Below are 21344 nucleotides of genomic sequence, written 5' to 3'. Positions count from 1 at the left end.
GTAGCCACAAGTAATAATAGTAAGAACACTTACTGTCCTTACTGACTGACAACTGTAGCCCCATTATCTTGCCTCTCCTCCTCCAGAGCAGCCTGCTGGGAGTCCCTATCTGAAAGTAGCTCTGCTGAGCTCTTCCTCCTCCAGGAAGCCTTCCTAGACCAGTGTAGAACTCATGGTTTTGCACAGCTTTCCTCCCCTGCGGCCTAGCCCTGTATCTCTCTCAGAAATTCAGTGTGGGCCTGTGTCCTCAGGGCAGGGGGTGGGGGCAGAGCCAACAGAGGCCCGGGGAAAGGTTAGAGAGGGTGGGCTGGGGTTGTGGCCATATCAGTAGCAGGCCCCCTCTGCCCGGGAGATGCCCTGATGTCTCTCCCAGGACTCCCACTCTCTTCCTGATGGAGAAACCAAGGCCATAAGCATGAAGTCCCTTGCCCAAGGTCATTCCAGACAGAAAGTGGAGGGTTGTGGGGCTCAGTCCCCTAGTCCAGGGCAGCACACATCAGCACCAGAGCTCAGAGCTTTACTTTTCATTTTTTATTTTAAAGGAAAAACAAAAAAACAAAAAACAAAAAACAGTGCAAAAACCCATTTTCCAGTGTCAGCCATGCCCACCCCCACCCCCAGGTCACCCCCTCGGGCTTGGGGCCTGACTCTTCCTCCCCCTCAGGACCCCCCCCCCCCACCCCATGCAACCATAGGGGTAGGAGGCTCCGCTTCCCTGGAGTGCCAGATCCCAGGGGGAATGGGGGGCGGGGAGGGAGGAACTGGGGGATGGCTACTTGATCTGCCTGCCATTCCAGGTCTCCAGTTCTGTCACCAGGCACCCCTCTTGGCTCTCACTAACCCTTTCCTGGCCACGTTACTCGCCTGGGGGGGGGCACTGATCAGGAGGAATCCCCTCCATACCCCTCTTTGCCCCGGGGCCGGCTCGGGGCTCTCCTCACTGAGGTTGGGGGGCTCCATCCCTCCCTCCATGGTGGGGGAGAGTGGCGGAGTCCCTAAGTTAAATACCTTAATGAAAGCAGGGGGTGGGGGAGGAAGGGGACTTAGATCTAATAAATTATTAGCGTTTTAGTGTCTGTGGGAGGGTGGGGGTGGGGGACAGGGCGTGGCCTCCAGGGCCCCCCCTCCCCTTACTGGTGAATCTCATTCTCTATGAGGCTGTCCTCGCAAGACTGGAAGTCTGTGTCCGTGAGGCCATCAGGCGGCATCAGCAGCTCCTCATCCTGGGATGAGGACGATGGGGGCTCGTCCCCCGAGCTTCCGGGACCCCCGTCCCCATCCCCGTCCACCTCTGAGTCCTGCAGCACCTGAGCGATGTATTTCTGAAGGAGAGGAGGGGGGAGGGTGAGGGCAGGCAGCAGCCCCTCGGGGGGTGACAGGCCGGCTGGGAGACCCGGGGGTGTGGGAAGACAGCAGAGCCAGCGGGGCCCCGGGGAAGGGGCAGTGCACACCTCTCAGGGAGGGGGGCGCAGGTCTCTTCCCACCTCCTGTGGGGTCTGGAGTGAACTAATGGGACACCCAGCTTTGTAGTCCCTGAGTTTCAATCCAAGGCTTCTTCCCCACCCCGCCCCTGTGGACCAGACAGCGGGGCACTCACCGCAGATTTGGGGACAGCAGCAGCGGTGGGGGGCCGTCCATTGCTTCTGGTGTCCACGGTGTCTGTCTCCGTGTGCTCAATCTTGCCGGGCCCAGGGCGAGTCGTGGAGTGGGGGTAAGATGGGGCAGGAGGTGGGGGCACCCCCACAGCCTCCCCCGCGGCTCCCCGCCCCCCCCACCTTGTAGTTGTGGGCACTGAGGTATTTGAAGTGTCCGAAGCAGACGTGGCAGAGACAGATGACAATGGTGATGACCAGGACCACGAATGTGAACATGGATGTGGGGGCGAGGAACCCTGGTTGGGGGGAAAGAACGGGGCTGCCACCTCGGTCCCCGGCCCCCTGCGGGCCCCACTGTCCCAGCTCTTGTTACCTTTGCAATGGAGTCCCCACACTCCCAGCACCTACGATGTGCCACAGCCCCACCCTGACCTCCCCAAGCCCCCCGGCCACGGCAGGGCCTCCCGCCGCCTGCTCTGCCCTGACTCTGGCCGGCCGCGCTCCCCAGGCCCCCGCTCCCCGAGGGTGGGCGGCTCTCACCCGTGCGCATGGTGGAGAAGAAGAGCAGCCAGAAGAGGCAGAGGATGGGTGCAGCCACCACCTGGTTCACAGCCCCCGAATGGATCTTCTTGTCCAGTTTGGCCGGCAGATAGGCGTAGTAGAGATTGTACCTGTCTACCAGGTGCTTCAGCAGCATGTACATGAGCCCTGGGGGACAGCCATATGGGCCCTGACTTCGGCACCAGCACCGCTGGACCTCAGTGTCCATCCACAGGATGACCTGATCCTTCGGAGATCGCTGAAGGGTCGGCCTCCCTCCTCCTACCCCAACCCCAAGGCAAGGACAGCACCCCATGCCCCTGCACCATCACAGAACTTCAGCTTCTTTCTGCAGCCCCTCATTAGATATTCCACTATTAGACATTCATTCATTTGAATTAACAAGCATCCTCTTGAAACCCATATCCTTTCTTTCCCTAACCTTGTGCCTAAACAGATGAATATAAACTACATGACAAGTCCTATTTCCCTGGAGGCTGAGGGAATGAGAATTTTAGGACAAGGATAGGGAGGTTAGTTTGGGAGTTTTGCGATTTCAGTAACTACGGAGGGTCATCAAGGGGTTAGAATGTCATCAGGGGGAAAGGAGAGGCTTCCGTGGAGGCAGTAAAGATAAATTTTGCCAACTTCTTCAGCAAGGGAGAGACTTGCCAATGTCACACAGTTCAGCTATAGCAGGGAATCTCTATGGGGGGCAAGGACCCTTCCCTACTCTGGAATCTAGAGGTCTTTTCTGAGTTAATGGGGTGGTATACAAATGTGCCCATAATGCCCACGTAGGTGTGTGAGTGCTATGAGTCGGCGGGTACGTGAATGTGTCTAAGTATATTCAGCTGTGTGGCGGCCTTGGGTGGGGGGGGAACGGCCATGCCGGCGACCCTGCCTGGGTGGCCATGGCCCTCCTGCTCCTTCTCCCCCCTGGCCGGGTCCCAGACTGAGCCAGGGACCAGGCGGGAGGCCGAGGGGCCAGTCTCCCAGCCGGGGCCCTGTCCACTCGGGGTGGCCTGCCTTGCTAGCGTGGAGCGGGTGAGGCCCCGGGTCCCCCCGAGCAGGGCCCAGGTCCCGGCGCGGCGGCGCCTACCGAAGGGCACGATGATGGGGCAGGTGATACTGTAGGTCATGACCACCGTGAAGACGCACATCATCCAGGCGTAGGCTGCGCCAAACTGGAACTCGTAGGCCTGATGCTGGGGGGGAGATGGGCAGGAGGGTGGCTCAGGGAGGGGAGGGGAAGCCTGCAAGGGGGCCAGGGCAGGCGGGAGGGGGCAGAGGGCCGGGGACTCTGGGACCAGGAAGGAAGCCGTGGGGGAAAAGAGCCTAATGTATAGGATAGGGCTGGGCAAAGCAGATGGGGAGAGGGGCTGTGGCTGAACTGTAGGGCTGGAGGGGAGGGGGTGTAGAGAGGCCTTCAAGAGACCAGGGGTTGGCAGGTGTGGGGTGGGGGGGTTGAATTGGGTGGACCTGGGAGTGGGATGTGCGGAGGCCCCCTGTGGCGTCAGGGCAGAGTTCCTAGGAACCCAGACCTCCCCCATCATCCATCACAGAACTGTTAGAGCTGCAGGGACCTTCAAGCTTATCTACGCTGACCCATCACTATACATATGGGAGAACAGAGGCCCCAGACGAAGGGGGTGGCCCAGGCCACTGGGCTCCCGGCTTCCTGCCTGCCGCTGTCTCGGGTTGGGCCCACCAGGGGGCGCTGTGCGGGCCGCGGCGGCCCCGGCGGCCGTACCCGCTTCACGTTGCGCCGCTCGGCGGCTGAGCGCGCCAGGCAGAGCCGGATCATGTACATGAGCAGCCCCGGGATGCGCAGCAGGTCCATGGCATTGCCGATAAAGGCCGAGGCGATGACGTAGTTCACGAAGAAGGCGCCGTTGTCGGGCAGGAACACACACCTGCGGGCACCGGGTGCTCCAGCACTGCACCCCTGGCGTGCTCCGGCGGCCGTCTGCCATGGCCAGCCTGAGGTGCACCGTGCCCTCACCTTCCGCGCGGAGCCCCTCAGGCGCCTGCGCCCCAGCCCCTCAGAGACAGACGCCACGGTGGGAGCCGACACCTCCAGAGTAAGCCACAGAGACCCTTCATGACCTGAGAGTGTGAGCCCAGGGGCACCCCTAGGATCTGTGCCCCGTAAGGACCTATGGCAAGAGTGCCGAGTCCTCTCAGGCACCGGTGTGCTCAGGGGTGACTGCCTGAGAGCTCTACAGACAGCCCCCAGGTAGACCCCAAAGACATCCCCCTCCCCCGGGAGAGTGAGTCCCAGGAACACCCGGAAGGCTCTCCTCCAGACTCGGCAGAGCCGCCCCGGGAATGTGAGCCTCAGGACCTCCAGAACACAAGCTTCAGAGACCCTCCCAGACGTCTTCAGAGGGGAGCCCAAGGTTACCTCAGACAGCCTGGATCTTGCACCCACAAATTCAGCTATGGTATCTTTCCCCCAAAATACCCTCCCAGGGGTCCTAGAGCAGGTGCCCCATGAAGAACTCCAGGCTTACCCCGACTAAGAGCCCAGGACTTCAGAGATGTTCCAAGAACTTGTACCCTCAAAACGTGAAAGTATGCGTGCCAGTGCCCCCACAGATACCCCCAGAATGTGAGTCTAAGATATTCAAGTTTGGGCTCTAGAGACCTTCAATGACATGCTCAAGTTATTTCCAAAAAATGAGGTGAGATCCCACGACAAATATTTCCACAAGCCTCTCAAGTGGAACACTAGAGACCCCTGTAGTTAGTCCCAGAATATGAGCCCCAGAGACCCTCATAGAAACAGCCCAAGTGTGGGCTCTGAAGCCCCAAATATACCTTGATGGTAACCTAAGAATCCAAAGATGTTTCCAGGGAGTGTGCCACCCTGCCGGGACGCTCTTCAGTATACACCCAAGACACAGTATGTGGCTTCCTTTAGGTTGACCCTGCCCCGCCCTGGCTGCTACTCCCCACACTGGAGGTTGGAAGCTTTGCTGCAGGCCCCCTTGGGGTCTGGCAGTGCCTCCCAGGCCTGTCCACCCCGGCCATTTGGTTCCTTTCCCTGGGGGCCCCAGTCACTCACTCAAACCGAATAGCTGCCTCAGCCAAGAATTTCTTGTCAAAGAGCCAGCGGAAGAAGAGGTCCAGGCTGGAGGAGAGGAGAGAAGAGGTGAGATGGGGAGGGCTGGAATGGCCCAGGACACCAGGGAAGGGGAAGTTCTACCCTTAAGCCTCTGGGGAAACCCCAGACAAGGGGCAGGAGGCTCAGGTGGCCTGGGGAGATGAAAGCTTCCCATCTTGTGTCCCTTGTTCCATTGGGGTAGAGGGGAGCCTATACTCTTTCCCCCTTTCCATTCTGCAGACCCCCCATCCTGGGTCCCATTGCATTCTCCAGAATGTACCTGCTCAGTCCCAGTGAGGGCAGGAGCAGTACCATAAAGATGAGGAAGGTGTAGCACTTGTGCATTGTGGTCCTGTTCTCCCCGGAGCTGCAGGGTGTGGAAGCAGAGGTCAGGTCGGCCTGGCCCAGCCTGCCTGCTCCCCCAACCAGTACAGTGTCCAAGGAGGTTCCCCTGGGAAGGGTGGGCTTTCCACAGTGAGGATGCTGGATACCACCTCTTCCCTGCCAGCTCTGGGACTGTGCAGAGCAAGGACCCTAAAGGGGCCAAGAGCTGCCCAATGGGGACAGGTGTACACCTAGGAGAGGCCATAGCAAGGCATAGTATGAGTGGCGCTGTCTCACCGTGTCCAGTGGGCTTCAAAGAAGGCAGAGTAGTAGACGATGGTGGGGAGCAGGGCTGAGAAGCACCACAGCAGCAGGGTGGGGAAGAACTGGGTAATGATGGGGTTCTGCAGAGGGCCACAGGGGTACATGTCAAGATGGGGCATTCTAGAGTGCCCAGGCTGCTTTCTTCCCTGCCCCTCCCCCATGGAGCCCTGGGCACCCTGGCTTTCAGGGTGCCATGTCAGAGATCTAGAGCATCTGAGAGTCCAGGAGTGAGGGTGGAGGCCAGGGTTATATGCAGGACTCCAGGGTGAATAATGATAATATGAGTATTTACTGAATACCTACTCTGTGCCACTGATACTTTCCATGTATCAATCCTTGCAACAATGATATATATATATATATTTTGCAATAATGATATTAACCCATTTTACAGATGAGTAGACAGAGGCAAAAAGTGATGCAAAAGCGTACCCAGCTTATAAAAAGTAGGTTGGGGATTTGGACCAAAGCAGTCTGGGACTTATTATGCTATTATTACCCAGTGGTTTTCAAACTGTGTTTTTTGGAACTCTGAGGTTCTTGCATGGCAGGAGGGGTGAGGGGAGCCAGGAAGAAGTAGCTCCCATCCTACTATCGGCTTAACAGCCTGCTTTTCCATATCAAATTCCCAATCAATCCCTTTATTAAAAGGAATCAAAATCTTAGTTTGAAAGCCATGATTTATCTAGTCTAACTTCCCATTTTTCAGTTGAAGAAGTTGAGGGATGAAAGGAAGGAACTTATCCGAGGCCACCTGGCCAGTTAATACTGGATCCAGGATTTTTTTCTTCCTTGGGTGTCTCTCCAGGTGTGTGCAACCCCCAAGGGTGGCCTCTTCTAGGGAGAAGGCAGCAGGGAGTCCCAGGGAAGTTGACAGAGGGGTTTGCTGCCCTCTGTCCTGTGGGAGGTCCTGGGTGGAGCTGGGGCTGGGACAAGCAGAGCAGGAGGTGGGCTGGGCAGGAGAGCACTGGGCTTTTCCCCTGGTGGAGGGATTTGGGGCCTGGCATCTGGGTGCTGTGACATGGTGTGGAGGGAAGGGGCATGAATATGCATCTCACATTGAGGTACTCCACAGGCTTGGTGACGTTGAACTTGTCCATGGTGGTGATGATGATGGCCGGAGTGGTGAGGAAGAAGAGGAGAATGAAGAGGACGACGTTGATGACCAGGCAGCGCAGCCACCAGATAAAGCCGCGGATGGAGAGATGCTCCCTGGGAAGGCAGGGAGGGGGTCACCCCCGGAACGAAGGCCTGGTGATTCCCATTGACATCTAGGGCCTCCCCCTACCCCCATTTCCTCGCCCGCTGGCACCCATCCCAGGCCCCACCCAGCCTGGCCCTGCTCCCCCCACTGGCTTACCAGTAGATGTTCTGGGGGTCGGGGGCGTAGGACACGGTCCAGTTGGAGATGTGTAGGGACTCACTGCAGGAGGAGGAGCGGGGCTCCCCGCGGCAGGCACAGCCCTGGCACTTACACACATTGAAGTCCTTCAGGATGCTGGGGGGATGGCACTGGTTACCGCGGCATCAGCTGGGGTCCCCACTGCTGACTGCTGGTGGTGAGTGCTGGGACCTGGGAGCCCAGCTGGCTGCTCAGGGGCAAGGGCTGGGGTGGGCAGGCAGGGCGGGGGCTCACATGGCGGTGATGGTCTCATTGTGGAAGGTGACAAAGGCCATGCCAAGAGGCTTCTCGTTCACCTTCTCCTTCTCCCGCTTGTAGTCCTCCTTCAGCTTCTGCTCCAGCTTCGTGTAGTATTCAATGGCTTCCACCTGCCGGAGTGGGTGTGGGGCAGGGGTCTGGTCAGAGAGCTGGGCTCATACCCGCGGCACCTAGGCCAACACCCAGTATCCAGCACTTCCCATGTGCCAGGTACTGCTCTCAGCTCATTTATATGTATTGACTCACTTCATCCTGTATGATACAAATAGGGTACAGTTAGCCCCATTATGTATGTATGAAAAAACTGAGGCACAAAGTCTGAGACCATAGAGTAAGCAAGTACAGCACAATGTTGTCTCCTTGGCTGACCTCTAAGTTGGGGTTTGAAAACTCGGTCACTGTGCAGACAGGGAACAAACCTAACAGTGGGAACTGGGGCTCCAACGGCTCCAGGGGCAAGTGGGGACCTGCTGAGGGACAGGTCACAACCCCTGGTATAGCCCAGCCTTGCCTCCTCTGAGAGTCTATTTACCTTTGGGTATTTCTGTGTGAGGCCTGTTTGTGTGTATTTGTCCTGGGGTTGTGGGACAGGGCTCCGCTTGGGGTGCATTCATCTCTGTGCTGTGACCCATTTCCCCAGGACTTGACCAGTTCTTCCCAGACCCATCCAGGGATATGAGGCCCCTGAGATCTCCAAGTCCAGGCCAGGCTGCAGTGCCCAGCGCAGACCATACCTGCTCACAGCCTCGCACCACGCAGCAGCAGAGGTGGCCGCAGGGCTTGGGGTTGATCATGGTGGGGACATTCTCCTTGCTCTGCAGGTTTGTAAAGTAGAGCTTTCCCCTCTCGGCCTTCTTCCTGCAGGACCCGGGGTCCAGTCACCCACTATTCAGCTGGGTAGGGAGCCCAGCCTAAGGGTCATCTGGTTTATTCCCCAAGAAAAGAGGTTATCCTGCTCTTGGATTTGTTTAGCACGCATGGTTCAGATATGTCCCGTCCTAGGGTATGCCCAAATGTCCCAGACTCCTGACCTCCTTGAGTCTGGCTTAAATTTCTATACTGTAACTGAAGAAGGATATGTTGTCAGATGGGGTAGGGTGCATGGGCCCCTTTCTCCTCTTGCAACAAACTCTAGGCCCCAGGCCTTGGTCTTTCCAGAGCTGAATTAAAGGCTGTCCTGGGATTAGATTAAACACCTAATGTCCTGGGAAACAGCTGGAAGGAGAGTCAGCTTTCTGAGTGACAACCAGTAGGCAGGGGCCCCTCGTGTGCAACCCTGCCCTGCCCACCAACCCCTTACCTCTCCGCATCAAGGAACATAAGGCGAGCCACGTTGTAACACGGGCGGGCTTCGAGAACCGTGCAGTTGGGGTAGGCCTCCCTGAAACACAGCCATCACAGCCATCATCTTCTGCAGGGACCCCCCACCCACTGGCCCCTTTCACCCACAACCTGTAACCTCCAATACATGATCCCTAACTAGAGCTCCCTCTTTTTTGGGGCTCATCTACAAAAATGAGAGTCCCCCCACTGCTTTTGCTTCTGTGTGTAAAGAAGCTCAAAAAAGGCCCAAAGAGTACATGGGAAAGCTGGTTTAATAAAGTGGTCCTGGAAAGAACAAGGATAGTCCAGGCTCCTTTTCACTAAGGGGAAAGCAGAGAAGAAGTAACTCATGAATTGAATGTGAAGAGTGAAGAAAAGGATGAATTGAAAATTAGGGGCCAGAGTAAGTCCCCAACCTGGTTGTTTCTGAATTATTTTTAAGTTTCTTGAGCCTCATCCCTAGAGATTCTGATTTAGTAGGTTTAAATTGGGGCCATAGTATCTTCAATCCAACCAATAAGCATTTCAAATTACTCTGACCCAAACGACACTTGAGAGTTTGTTACAATGAAGACTTACACTAAATACCATAGGTATTCAGGGGTTTTTTAGCAGTAGTAAAGGCTTTCCTAAAGACAAGAGGTGACTCAGGAAACATTACCATATGTAACATCTATAAATAAAAATTCATTGTGTATTGTTTGCCTTTTTAATGTCACAGAGATTTGGGGCATTAAGGAAAACTTAAGTCTTTATTTAAAACTTGGCTGCTTAAATAAGATACTAAGTCTGCAAAAAAAAAGAAGAGAGTTTCCCAAGAAGATAACTCTGATATTCTTTCCCATGTGGACTGAGGGGACGGGGAGTGTGCGCAGGTGTGTGGGGGGACCGGGAGGACACACGTGATGGATGAAGCCGCGCATGTGAATGCACACCAGCGAGGGACTGGTGGAGCCGAGGCTATGGTTTGATTCTTGTCTGGGGTGGTGAACTTGAAGTCGAGGAGCTGTTTCTAGTCATAGGCTGGCCCCTTAATCCTGTTCCTGGTAGACCGAGTCACAGTCCGACACTTAGCTGTGACAATGGACTGACCGCAGGCGATGTCCACTTACTACCCCACAGCCCAGTCCACAGAGTGAGCACTAATAATCCTGGCTCTAAACTGACCCCTACCTTGTCTGAGGTTGACTCCAACCTTGATTTAAGCTTGACTCATGCTTGACCTGGTCAGATACAGCCTGTCCCCAAATCACCAGCATCTGATACCTGGCGGGGTTGGAAGGATGCCTTCTGACTGAGTGAAGGGGCAGTTACTTTCAAATTCTCATCATACTGTTCTTTAATCCTAATTCCTAATCTAGAAGGAGCCTCATCTTTCTTTCTTTCTTTTTTAATGTTATAAAAGCATGAGAGCATGCGACATGGCCTTAAAATAACATGAGGTGCCTCACAAACCCAAGAGAATTTAGAAACTTAAATGTGGAATGGGGTCCTTCCAAAACAGACTTCCGAGTTGGTTACAAACCTTTCCTTTGACACTGTTGTTGCTTGAACCATTTTAGGTTCCCTTCTTGGAAGAGCTTTAGGCCCCTGGGACAATCTGAATCCTCATTCTCACCAGACTAATCCCTAATCTCCGAATCCAAACTATACAGGCCTCTGGACCTTGAACATGGCATGTCCCCGAATCCTGCTGAGAAAGTCCTCTAAGCCAGGCCGCCCCTAGCCCTGGACCACAGGCCCTGCACGATACAGACAGCCCTGGGGCAGCATGAACACAACGGCTGCCTCTGGCCCACCACTGTGCTCCCAGGCCTGCCCAGCAACACACAGAGTAAATGCTTAACAAACCTGTGCTGCACAAGTGGCTATTCCATAAAGCTCATCCATGAGGCCCCCAAACTCCAATTATGACCCCAGATTCTCCCCCATCCCTGCCTATAGGCGGACCACAGACCAACTCCTGAAACAGACAACTCGGAGCTTGAGCTCCCCAAAGGTGCCAGCCAAGTCTGGCTGTCCTTAGTCTCCCTGGTATGGAGCACAAAGTACCTGTACAATGAAACTGTGCTAAGTGAGTGAATGATCATCTCACGGGATCTGCTCCCTCATTGACCCTGAACATCGCTCTGCCCAACCCCTCTGAAACAGCAACCTTTCCTGACTCCTCTCACTCTGTTCCCTTATCCTGCTTTGATTTTCTTCTTAGCACTGACCCCTAATTGTCATAGTATCTGTTACTAGTTCACTTGTTTATTGTCTGCCTCCTCCCACTTGAATGGAAGCAAAATAAGGGTAGTGGCTTTTCCTGTTTACTGTCATATCCCCAGCACCTCCTCCATATGGGCACGTAGCAGGTGCTCAGAGATATTTGTTATTAATTGACTAATGAATGTCACCTAATTCTGAGCACACACTGATTTTAATCCTGACCCAGACTGCTCCCAAGGCTGATTACAGCTTGAACACCAAATAAGACCCCAAATAGTTTTCTCACAATGAGTAGGGATGACCTAATTTTGATTGCTGTTTTGTATACTGTTTGGACAGGGTTTATGTCTAATTTATTTATGGCTGGCTCATAGAAGGTGACCTGCAAATGCAAGCTGAATGATGACTATTCATCCACCAATGCTGCTCACTAACAATCCTTAATCCTATAACACAAGAGGTCCAGACTCTGACCCTGACCAGACACTGACTCCCAATCTAGCCCAAACACTACCTCCGACTGGACCACGTGCTGTCCTAATCCAAGCCAGCTGAAGCTGCTGCTGACCTCAGACAGAGCCTTGATCCAGAATGACAGTGTCCCTTACCATGACCACTGACCTCACACCAATACTCATCGAACCCTGGCCTGGCTCCTAAAGCTGACCACCACACATGGGCCCCTTGAAAGTTCATTGTTTTTTTATTCATTTTTATGACTTAGGCCTATCAGCACTTGAGAAAGCTTACTGAGTGGAACAGATGAATGTGTGATGGGATCCCTTATCCTGTACACAGACTGCCCCTAAACATCCCCACAGGTGGTCTTTTTGCACTGACTTCACTTGAACTCTGCCCCAAGGTGCAGCCCTGGCATCGGGTGACCAGGTGAGTCAAGGAACCTCTTCCCCTTTCGTCACAGTTTCAGGCCACCTGGCAATCCTGGGGGTTATATTCCCCTTCCATCCCATGACAGAATTTCAGAGCTGAATAAAGCTTCAGAGAACAATCAGCCCAAGTTTCCTGGCCTCCTTGGGAATCTGCTAAAAGCCACTGTCTTCTCCCTGCCACACTTTCATGTGAACCCCAGAATGTCACACACAGCATTAAGGAAGCCATACACCTCTCAGGGTCCAGTGACCCTCAGTCAATAACCCAGGACTCAGTCCAGGCTTGGGGGAAGGAGAAGTCGGTGGGAGTTCACGCATAAAGGACTTCTCATATTTCTCCTGTTCTTAAAGGGGCCTGAGTGCTAGACCACTCTGGAGCCAGGGAGCTCTTTTTCAGTCTAACTTCCATCCACCCCACTGCAGCCCTGCACCTCCGGGTTGAAGGAGTGTGAGCTGAAAAGCAAGGAAAGGTCTGTGGGGTCCAGGGTCAGGGCAGGAGCGGCTTACTCACTCAAAGTGCTTCTTGATCTTTTCTGACTCTGCGTATTTGGAGATGCCGTTAATGAAGAGAGTCCGCTTGACCTAGAGAGGGGAGTGGTTTTCCTTCCTGAGGCTCAACCCCTGAGGACTCAGAGGATGCAGGAGGGGCTTTGTTTTGAAGGGGTGGGATGGTAGGGGACTGGGATGAACAGAGAGGAGCAGAGATGGGTGGGAAGAGGCTTAGGGATAAGCCAGGCTCCAGGGAAAGCAGGGGGAGTGTTTCTAATAGAAATCAGGCAGCAAGTCTAAAGAAAGAGCCACCTGGCCCCTTGCTCTCTGAAGGGTTATAGAGGAGGATGGGAGGGGGTAGGCTCAGATCCTGAGCCCACAAGCTCCTGGAGAGGGGCCGTGCCTAGCTCTGCTCCTGTGTGTCTGCGAGACCCAGCACGAGGCAGGCATGGAGTAGGCATCCAGTGCTGGTTTGTGAACGAACACAGAAGGGGAGGGAATAATCACAATCAGTATCAAGCACAGCTACTATTTCCTGGGTGCCAGGCACAGCACAGGGTATTCTCTACGCATTGCTTCGTTCACCTTCCCAATAATCTCGAACGAGGCACTGTCATCATCCCACTTTACCATGGAAAACTTAGGCTTGGGGAGATGATGCAAGTTGCCCAAGGTCCCCCAGTTGAGCTGCTGAGCCGGGATTCAAACCCAGCTGGCCCAACTCTGTAGCTGACGCTCTTTAGGGCTGAGGCCAGAGAGTGTGGAGGGAAGGGAGGAACCTGGGGCTGGGGGACCCGGACCCTGCTCTACTCACCAGGTCATCCTCCTTGTAGCGCATCTTGGAGGTATGTCTACGCATGCTGTAGACAGTGAGCAGCAGGTACAGGAAGGCGAAGGAGGTGTGCAGCCATAGCAGGTTGTTCCTGGGGGATATGAGAGGGAGGTATCTGGGAGTCCCTTGGGGCTGGGAACACATGTGGATGCCTTGATTTCCCACTGTTGAATTCTCCATGCTGGGGCCCTCTACTGCCACCAGTCTCTTAGTGCTGACCCCTTCACAGGGCAGGCCCCACTCCCCCTTCTCCCACACTCCCAGATTGCTTCATTCCAACAGAAATGACTCCGAGAGGTCATCTCTCTATGTCCTACCCACCAGCTGCACTGCCCCCAGCCAGCCTTCCCTGGCCCAAGGCCGCACCCCTCTTCCCATGGCCAGCCCTGGAGATCCTCGGTAGGGATCTTCTCTGGCCTCTGACCCAGACCCTCGGGGAGCCCCAGCCAACTCCGCAGCCTCAGCTGCCTTACCCTCAACAGTCCCCCACCCTCCCCAGCCTGACCAGCGTCCCAACCTTACCCTGATTTCAAGTTGGCAATGGTGGTTCTTCCAAAGCTGTAGGCGTTGTTCTCTGTGGGGTGGGGAGAGGCGGAGGGTGACGCTGGGTCAGGGCATATCCGCAGGTGCCCCTCCCCCCACACCTGTCCTGGCCTCACTGACCCAGCAGGTCCCCTGAGAAGTTGACGGGCAGCACGATGCCGACGGAGAGGACGCCCACGACAACCAGCAGCCCAATGATGTGCCGTTGGAAGGACAGGTAGTGCACCGCGTCGCCCCCACATTTGTCCCGGATTTCATCGTCCCTGCAGGCCAGGGGTGGGTGCGGGTGGATGGGGAGTTACGGTAGGGCCAGGGCAAGGGAGAGGCCACAGCCTGCCTGCCTGTACCCACCCCCACCCAGCCCCTGCCCATCTGACAGCAGGATGGGGTTGAAATCTCTTGGTCCCCTATTTTTTGCAGGGGGAGGGAGTGGGAGGACAGAGGAAAAGATGGAAGAATGGAAAGAGGAGGGATAAGAAAGAAGAAGAAAAAGAAGTGAGAGAAGAGGAAAGAAGAAACATTGGAGAGGGAGGAGGGGAGAAAGAAAAAGGAGGGATGGAAAGAGAAAGGAAGGGAGAAGAAAATTTGGAAAGGGGGTAAGAGAGGTAAGAAGGACAGATGATGAGTGGGGAGGGAGGACGCGAAGGTTCAGGGAAGCAGCAGCACCTCCTGGGTGCCTGGTGAGCTTGCCTATAAGAGCATGATATACTTGGGGAGGGGCCCTGGGGGTGCTGGGGCGGCGGTGCTGACCTTCCGTGCCTCCTGCCTCTCTCAGCGCTCACTGCCTGCCTGCTGGACTCTGGCTCGATCTCCTGAGTTCTGCCTGCTGGATACTGGCTCCTGCCTCCTGCCGGCTGGCTGCTTCCAGCCTGGCTGCTGCCCCTACCCGCTGGCTGCATGGACGCTCTGAGGTGGGACACTCCAGGCCTTGTGCTCGAGGGGGTGGGGGCATGGAGAGATGAGGGCAAGGCTGGTCCCCAGGCAGGGGGTCACGGAGGAGACTGTGGGGTACAGTGAGCGTTCAGGGGACAGCAGAGGTTGCGGCCCCCAGGGTCTGGCCTCCTGGAGTAGGGATGAGGGTGCTGGGCTGGCTAGAGACACTAAGGCCTTCAAAGCTGCTGGCCTCTAGATTTTGTAGGGAGATGACAGGTTCAGAAGTTTCTCTCTGTTTCTTTCTTTCTTTAGAGCTTGATGAGTGTTCACTTACTTTATCCTGAAGATGGCTGTCAGCCAGGAACAGAAACCCTGGGGGGACAGAGGGCTATCAGCTGGAATCCCTCCAGCCCGAATTTCCCTCTCCCTCACCCCATTCTCATTACTTCCAGGCTATGGCTCATATTGGCACAGCTCCCCTCCCCTTCCAAAAACCAAAACCCCAAACAAAAACACCCCAAGAATTAGCTTATTCCTGATGGGGGGGGGGCAGTGGGAGAGGGAAGGTCCAGAGCTCAGAGAAGATGAGGGCCCACGCCGAATCCGGGTTTCTGTGGCCCTCAGGCCCAGAGCCACCCAGTGGAGAGCATGACCAGAAGGAAGTTGCGTGGGTCGAGGTGGGGCTTGGGGTTCTAAGAAGGATAGTGGGGGCCCCCAGACCTCCAGCTAGCAAGAAAAGTAGTTTGTACCATAGCTGCCAAAAACAAAGAGGGGTGGGCCACACTCCGCAAGTTCCCGCCATCTCAGTTCTACTTTAACGGGGAGGGGCTGTAACTGGGGACTCCTCAAGGCCTGGCGGCCTGCCTTCAGACAGGAAGCAGCAGCCAAGTGGGGGTATGGGGGAGTGGGCCCCACAGAGAGAATGCTCCCGCAATCTATGACCTGGAGAAGGTGCAGGCTTAGCACAGGGTGGGGGAGAAAAGGGCCCTTCAGTCGAGATACAGGACCCTACAATCTGTTGCCAACATCACCTGAGACGGGACCATGCCATATCTCTGGCTGGCAGGGATGAGCCCCTTGCTTTGCCACTTACCTGTGGGGGTCCAATTCAGAAAGCTGACAGCCTTTTTCTGCTGGGGCTGCTACAGGAGTTGAGGCCCTTGGGGGCTCCTGGTCTAAGTCACCCCAGGGAATAAGGATTAGAGTTCTGACCGGGGACCCACCCTCACAGGATGGGGAGCCAAGCAGGTAACACCAGTGCATTGAGCCTGATGTGAAAGAGCGTGGCGGGGACTGCTGTGAACTACCACGTATATGCCATGTCTAAAGGGGCTGCTGCCACTCAGCTCCAACCCACAAACAGGTCAGCCGGCTGGGCCACCGGTTTGCCAGCTCTGGGTAGCACAATGGATTCCGTATGTTTTGCATGGCAGACCTTGAAAGCTCATTATTATCTTTAAAATCATGTCTAAGGAAAGAGGAGTCCTTAGGATCAGTCGGCAGAGGTGGGCACAGAACTCCATTGTGGGAGCACAGCTTGGAATTCACAGATGTCTGGGTCCTGCGAGTTTGGAGGCTGTGAGAGAGAGGACACATGATCCTGGGCTCTCAGACAACTCACTCAACTGGTTGAGAAGGCTGCACCAGCATCCCTAACTCTGTATCGCAGGAAGCTGGAGGCTGCTGAGCCCACGTGCCCCAGAGGAGGAGGAGGGGTGACTAAGGAGTTTAGGGTGGGCACTCACATTGTCCCTTTGGTCAAAGTCGACGGAACTGGAAACAGAGGTGAGACGCTCATACCGGTCATGACTGTCCCCGTGCATAGCTGAGGCCACACTGGGGGTGGAGGAGATGAGAGATCAGAGCACCTGGTGAATCTGAGCCCCTGGGGGTGGAGGTGAAGTAGGGAGGGAGGGTCCCACTCCAGAGCTCCAAAGACTTCTAGAGGCACAGAAAGCACAGAGGCTAAAGCGGGGAGGAATGACAGCCCTCTACCCGGCCCCCCTCAAATATGCCTCTTCTCTTCGGGGGGCCTGATGGGATCACCCACACAGGACAACTGGACCTTAAGGGAGAATATATATATATTCATCCTCTCCCCAGTGGAGGTTGAAGAAAGAATGATAAATGGGCCTGCAGTTCCAGAGTTAGCCAGCAGGGGGGAGGGAAACATAGCCAGTATTATGCAAAAGACAAGAGGGAGGTGAAGGGAAGAATGTACTAAGAGAACCCAGAAGGCGTTGGGGAAGAAAGGTGCTGGGGGCTGTCTCCCAGGTGGGCTTCTAGCCTCCCTCTTTCCAGATCCTAGCAGCTGCCACAACTCCAACTCCAATCTTATAGACAGAGACCAACATGACACAAAGGGCCAGACTGGTGGCTCCTTGGACAGCCCCCTCCCCAGCCTCCAGAAGGGGTGAACAAGGAACCCTGGAATTTGAAGAACCAGCTGTTAAGGGAAGGGAAGCAGCAGATGGCGCCCGATCTTGTCTCTGCAGCCACTAGGGAGGGAGCCCCTCTCCTCCAGCCAACCAGGGCCGGAAAGGCAGGGGTGCAGATGGAGAAATTCTTCCCAGGCAGGGAGCCAGAGGCAGGGATGAAGGGGCACCAGGCAGAGACAAGTTGGGAAGCCCCTGCTTTGCAAAGCACACCGCCTGAGTTAATCTGAAACATGAGCCTGCGGAGAAGAAAACTGCAAAAAGAAACCAGCAACTTGGCAGGAGAAGAAGAGAAGCGTGAGAAGAAGAAAGAAAAGGGAAAGTTGGTTTAGTGGGGGTGAGGGGGCTGATGCCCCACATACTATTCCTGCTCCACTCGGTCCCTCTCCTGCCGCCGAAGCCTGGGGACAGAAAACAGACAAGGTTAGCAGGGAACGGGGGTGGGAGTGGGGGTCCCTGGGGAAAGGCAAGGGGCAGAGGCCCAAGGAAGGGTCCTGCGTGCTCCCCATGACTGCCTGGGGGCTGACCCCTCTTCATTCCCCCAACAAGAGGGGGGACGAGAGAGAGCTGGCTCCTTCCTATTCCTGAATGTGTGTGCATGTATGTAGGGATAGGGGAAGGTCCTGGCACCTTCTTACCTGTCTGCATCTGTCACCAAGGCCAGCCGTCCATAGTCCCAGGCTACCTTCCGAAGGACAGAGAATAGGAACAGCAGTGCCTAAGGGAAGAGGGAGTGGTTGGCAGGCAGAGAGGTGGCCTGGCCAGTGGGGCAGGGGCAGAGGTGCAAGAATCTTGTGTTAGAAGGGGACGACTCTGGCTTGGCGGAATGTTCAGATGCCAGGCTTGGGCTGAGGCTTGGCACCTGATGGACGGGGAGTCCCCCTGCAGTTTGTCCTGGGGAGTCAGGGTCAGGTGGGAGAGTGATTAGGGCCACATATGTAGAGGGGTGGGTGCCAGAAGTAGGGGGTGGCTTGTGGGCACTCACAAGGAAGCACATGAAGTCAAGAGCCAGCACGGTGGGGACGCCCCCAAAGGGCAGGCCCTGCAGGACGGTGCTGCGGATGCGGGCGCTGTAGCAGTAGTCCTTGGGATTGCTGTTGTTGAGGGCCGTGGTGCCCAGTGTGGCCAGCATGAAGGGCAGCATGGCTGCTACTGCCGCATGGTCCTCCTGGGAAGAGGGTGAAGTGGTCAGCTGGGCTCGCCCCACCCCCACCCCTTCATGGCCCCTGCAGGTTGGGTGTGGGGAGAAAGCAATGAGGACTGATCACCATGCTGCCTGGTGGGTGGAAGCTCTGGCCTCTGGAGATAAGGGCTTGGGGAGGGGACGGTTGAGTCACATGGATTTACCTTTAATGGCTCCGGGGCTGCGACCCCACCCTGGGCCTGGGGAACTCAATCCAGATGCTGGACCAGGCCTGGACCAGGAAGACTGGTTCCACTAAACTGCAAGTTGCCTGTGATTCGCTAACTTGCCATCCCATATAAACACACACAGCACACATACACACGGACTGTCTCTCATTTTCTCTGTTTCTGGCAAGGGGCAGAGCTGAGCCTAGGGGAAAATGGGGAAGGGTCTCAAGTCTTGAGGATCCGAGGCTAAAAGGAGGAGCTTCCTTGCCAGAGGAGGATAGGTCAGGGTCAAATGCCTTGTCCGATCTCCTCTTTCTGCTCTTATTACAAGGATGGCATGATTTCACTTGCTTTGGCTTTTCAACTCTGTTAATCATTTTCCCAATAAAACTGACTTCGAAACAAGATGCTCAGCTCCAGAGCCGCTCCTCCATCCTCAGAGTAGGGGCCTGAGGATGAGGTCAGAATGGGATGTCAGTTTAAAAAGCACAGGACTTCGAGGTTTGTACCACCTGCCTGGCACCGGTCACTCCTGTTTACCCCGATTTCTCTTCCCCCCAGCACAGCAGCAGCTGCATTTTCTCCCCTCCAGCTCCTTTACGGCTCTCCAACTCTCTGCACAGAGGTCACCTGAGTGGCATGAGGACTACGTCTCCCAGAGTACCATGCTCCCACCTCCGGAGCAGAGCAGGCTGGGAATGCCGTGCCCTCCCACGGGCTCTTCCATTGGCAAAGGAGGGGAGAGTGGGCCGGCGCCTCTTAGCCTGCACAAGCCCCCAGCAGCCGGAGCAATGTCCTCCTGTCCTGCTCTCTTCTACTGTCGGCTGCTTGCCCTTGCTGCTCTGGGTGGATCTCGGAGGTGGGGGAGGGGAGAAAGGAGGGGGGCAGGACTTCACACAGTCCTTACCTCCCCCACCCCACCCCCATCCCTCTACCTGACTCCCGCCAAAGGGGCAACCAGGCCTGGATGATTGGGTTCTTGAAGTGTCCGGGGGACAGAGCCGGGCCCCTGGGGAGGTTCTAGAGAGAAGTGTGGCAGCATCATCACTGCCCCACCCCCGTTCTACTGAGGGGCCCCTGGAGGCCCCTTCTGCTGTCAACACTGAAGTTCTGTCTTGGGGAGGGGGGGAGGATTCCCCAGGGAAGAAAGGAAACCAGACAAAGAGAGAGAACAACAAACCTAGGATCAGTGCAGCATTATGAGAGCACACGCCCCCTTAGGCCCCTGGAGTGATTCAGAGGGGTTCTCCTAAGCCCCTGTTTTTTCCCTATTCTTTCTAACATCCCCCCCCACACACACACACACAGGGCAAGAGACAGGAGCTCTCAGATGGAGGGGGAAAGCTGGGGTTGTTTATGTATTTCACTTGGTCCCAGAGAGTCCCTGAAAAGCATGGTTTAGGAAGGCTGAGAGGAGTAACTGGAAAGAGATTATGACTCTTTCCCTTTCCAGCCCAACCTGCCTTTAAAAACTACTAATTTAGTAATTGTAGCAAGCACCATTTGAGTGCCTACTGTTTCAGGAATAATGCACGTTTCACAATTTCATTTAGTCCTCAACAGTCCTGAGTTGGATGTCACTGCCATTTTAGGATGAAGGCAAAGGGGCTCAAAAAGGTTAAGTAACCTTCCCAAGGTCACACTGCTACTAAAAATGATGGACTTAGCATGCTCACCTAGGTCAACTTCTTTCTAAAGCCAAGACACTTTCCAGGGTACCACGATGCTTTTATGAGGAGCCTAGAACAGGACTCTGCAGACAATGGGAGCTTTATACATACTTAATAAATTACATGTTCTCTGGCCAGAGAACATGAGGGCACCATGGGAATGTATGTGTTTAGGTGTATAAATGGTGTTGATGAGTGGGTCTGTGAACTGGAAGAGCTGGGTGACTGCGTGTCAGTCCACGGAAGTGAAGGAAGTCATTGGCCTCTAAGTGGGGTGCATACATGGGTGTGTCTGTGGGCCTGGGCAGGTAACAGAAGGTGCAGTGCAGAGCTATGGGGCATGAGGGGAGGTTAAAGGTGAGTGTGGGTCTGGGCATCTTGGGTCTGTGGAGGGGACTTGACACTAACTACCCTTCCCCAGTGCACTCTAGAAATCATGACAGCCCATTTCCACTCCTTGCCTGATTCTCTCCCTAACTCCAAGGCTTCTCTGGGGTGGAATATAATGAGTACAACACCCCTGGAGTGCCATGCCTCCATATCTCCCATTCTTCAATTCTAAGAAGGGTGGAAAATTCTGGGAGCTTCATTACTAATGGGAACGGCAGCATGGGTGAGGGTCCAGCTGGATGCTTGGCAACTGAAATCACCATGTTCCTGGCTGCCTCCCTCTTTACAGGTAGAAAGCACTTTCCCCTTTCACCTATACCATGAGGAAGACGGGCAGGCTGGGAGCACTCTCCCCATTTTACAAGGGGGGCAGGGGAGCAGGGATCCAGGAGAGGAAGCAAATCACACAAGGTCACAGGGCAGGTAAGGGGTGGGGCTCAGGCTCTGTCTGCCTGGAGGGTTACTCCAAGCTCTGTAACTGTGGCGGTGGTGCTACTGGTCTGAGTTTCATCCAGGACATACGCTCTCAGAGTCAGCACTGGGCTGACCAGCTGAGGGGAAGGAAGAGAACCAGGCAAAATACTTGGGGAGGGACAGAGGAGAGGGAAGGTGGCAGGAGGCAGCTTTCCCCTTCCATAGGGTTCCGAGCCAGATGCATCCCAGGATTTCTCTAGTCTGAAACTGATGGGAAGTGTGGATACTTAGCTAAAGTATTTTGGAGAGAGAGTGATGGAATATTTTATGGCTAGGCTAACTTAAAGTTATTTCACCATTAAGCAGTGT

The 21344-nt window shown here is 55.2% G+C and overlaps 1 protein-coding gene across 3 annotated transcripts in view; it reads right to left on the bottom strand.

Annotated features, from left to right (window-relative positions):
* Positions 1–590: 590 nt before the first annotated feature.
* The window catches only part of TMEM63B (transmembrane protein 63B), a 24277-nt gene continuing 3523 nt past the window's right edge, over positions 591–21344 (bottom strand). For 2 of the 3 annotated variants that reach the window (XM_077161914.1, XM_077161912.1), the window contains exons 2-24: positions 18134–18316; positions 17787–17866; positions 17511–17549; positions 16459–16549; positions 15048–15085; positions 13961–14103; positions 13820–13871; positions 13280–13388; positions 12488–12558; positions 8853–8933; positions 8287–8410; positions 7529–7662; positions 7253–7390; positions 6951–7104; positions 5866–5972; positions 5525–5611; positions 5206–5271; positions 3889–4051; positions 3238–3343; positions 2136–2303; positions 1776–1891; positions 1598–1678; positions 591–1322 (exon numbers count right to left, since the gene is read on the bottom strand). In XM_077161914.1, coding sequence (XP_077018029.1) covers positions 1131–1322; positions 1598–1678; positions 1776–1891; positions 2136–2303; positions 3238–3343; positions 3889–4051; positions 5206–5271; positions 5525–5611; positions 5866–5972; positions 6951–7104; positions 7253–7390; positions 7529–7662; positions 8287–8410; positions 8853–8933; positions 12488–12558; positions 13280–13388; positions 13820–13871; positions 13961–14103; positions 15048–15085; positions 16459–16549; positions 17511–17549; positions 17787–17866; positions 18134–18292 — 2499 coding nt within the window. In that variant the 5' untranslated portion in view covers positions 18293–18316 and the 3' untranslated portion in view covers positions 591–1130. The remainder of the gene's footprint in view (positions 1323–1597; positions 1679–1775; positions 1892–2135; positions 2304–3237; positions 3344–3888; positions 4052–5205; positions 5272–5524; positions 5612–5865; positions 5973–6950; positions 7105–7252; positions 7391–7528; positions 7663–8286; positions 8411–8852; positions 8934–12487; positions 12559–13279; positions 13389–13819; positions 13872–13960; positions 14104–15047; positions 15086–16458; positions 16550–17510; positions 17550–17786; positions 17867–18133; positions 18317–21344) is intronic. The other variant, XM_077161913.1, reaches the window with a different exon arrangement.

The sequence above is a fragment of the Tamandua tetradactyla genome, chromosome 5 (assembly GCF_023851605.1).
Source record: "Tamandua tetradactyla isolate mTamTet1 chromosome 5, mTamTet1.pri, whole genome shotgun sequence".
Classification (NCBI taxonomy): Eukaryota; Metazoa; Chordata; class Mammalia; order Pilosa; family Myrmecophagidae; genus Tamandua; species Tamandua tetradactyla.
Note: the sequence above shows the minus strand (reverse complement) of the source record. Positions and strands in the feature narration are given on the sequence as shown.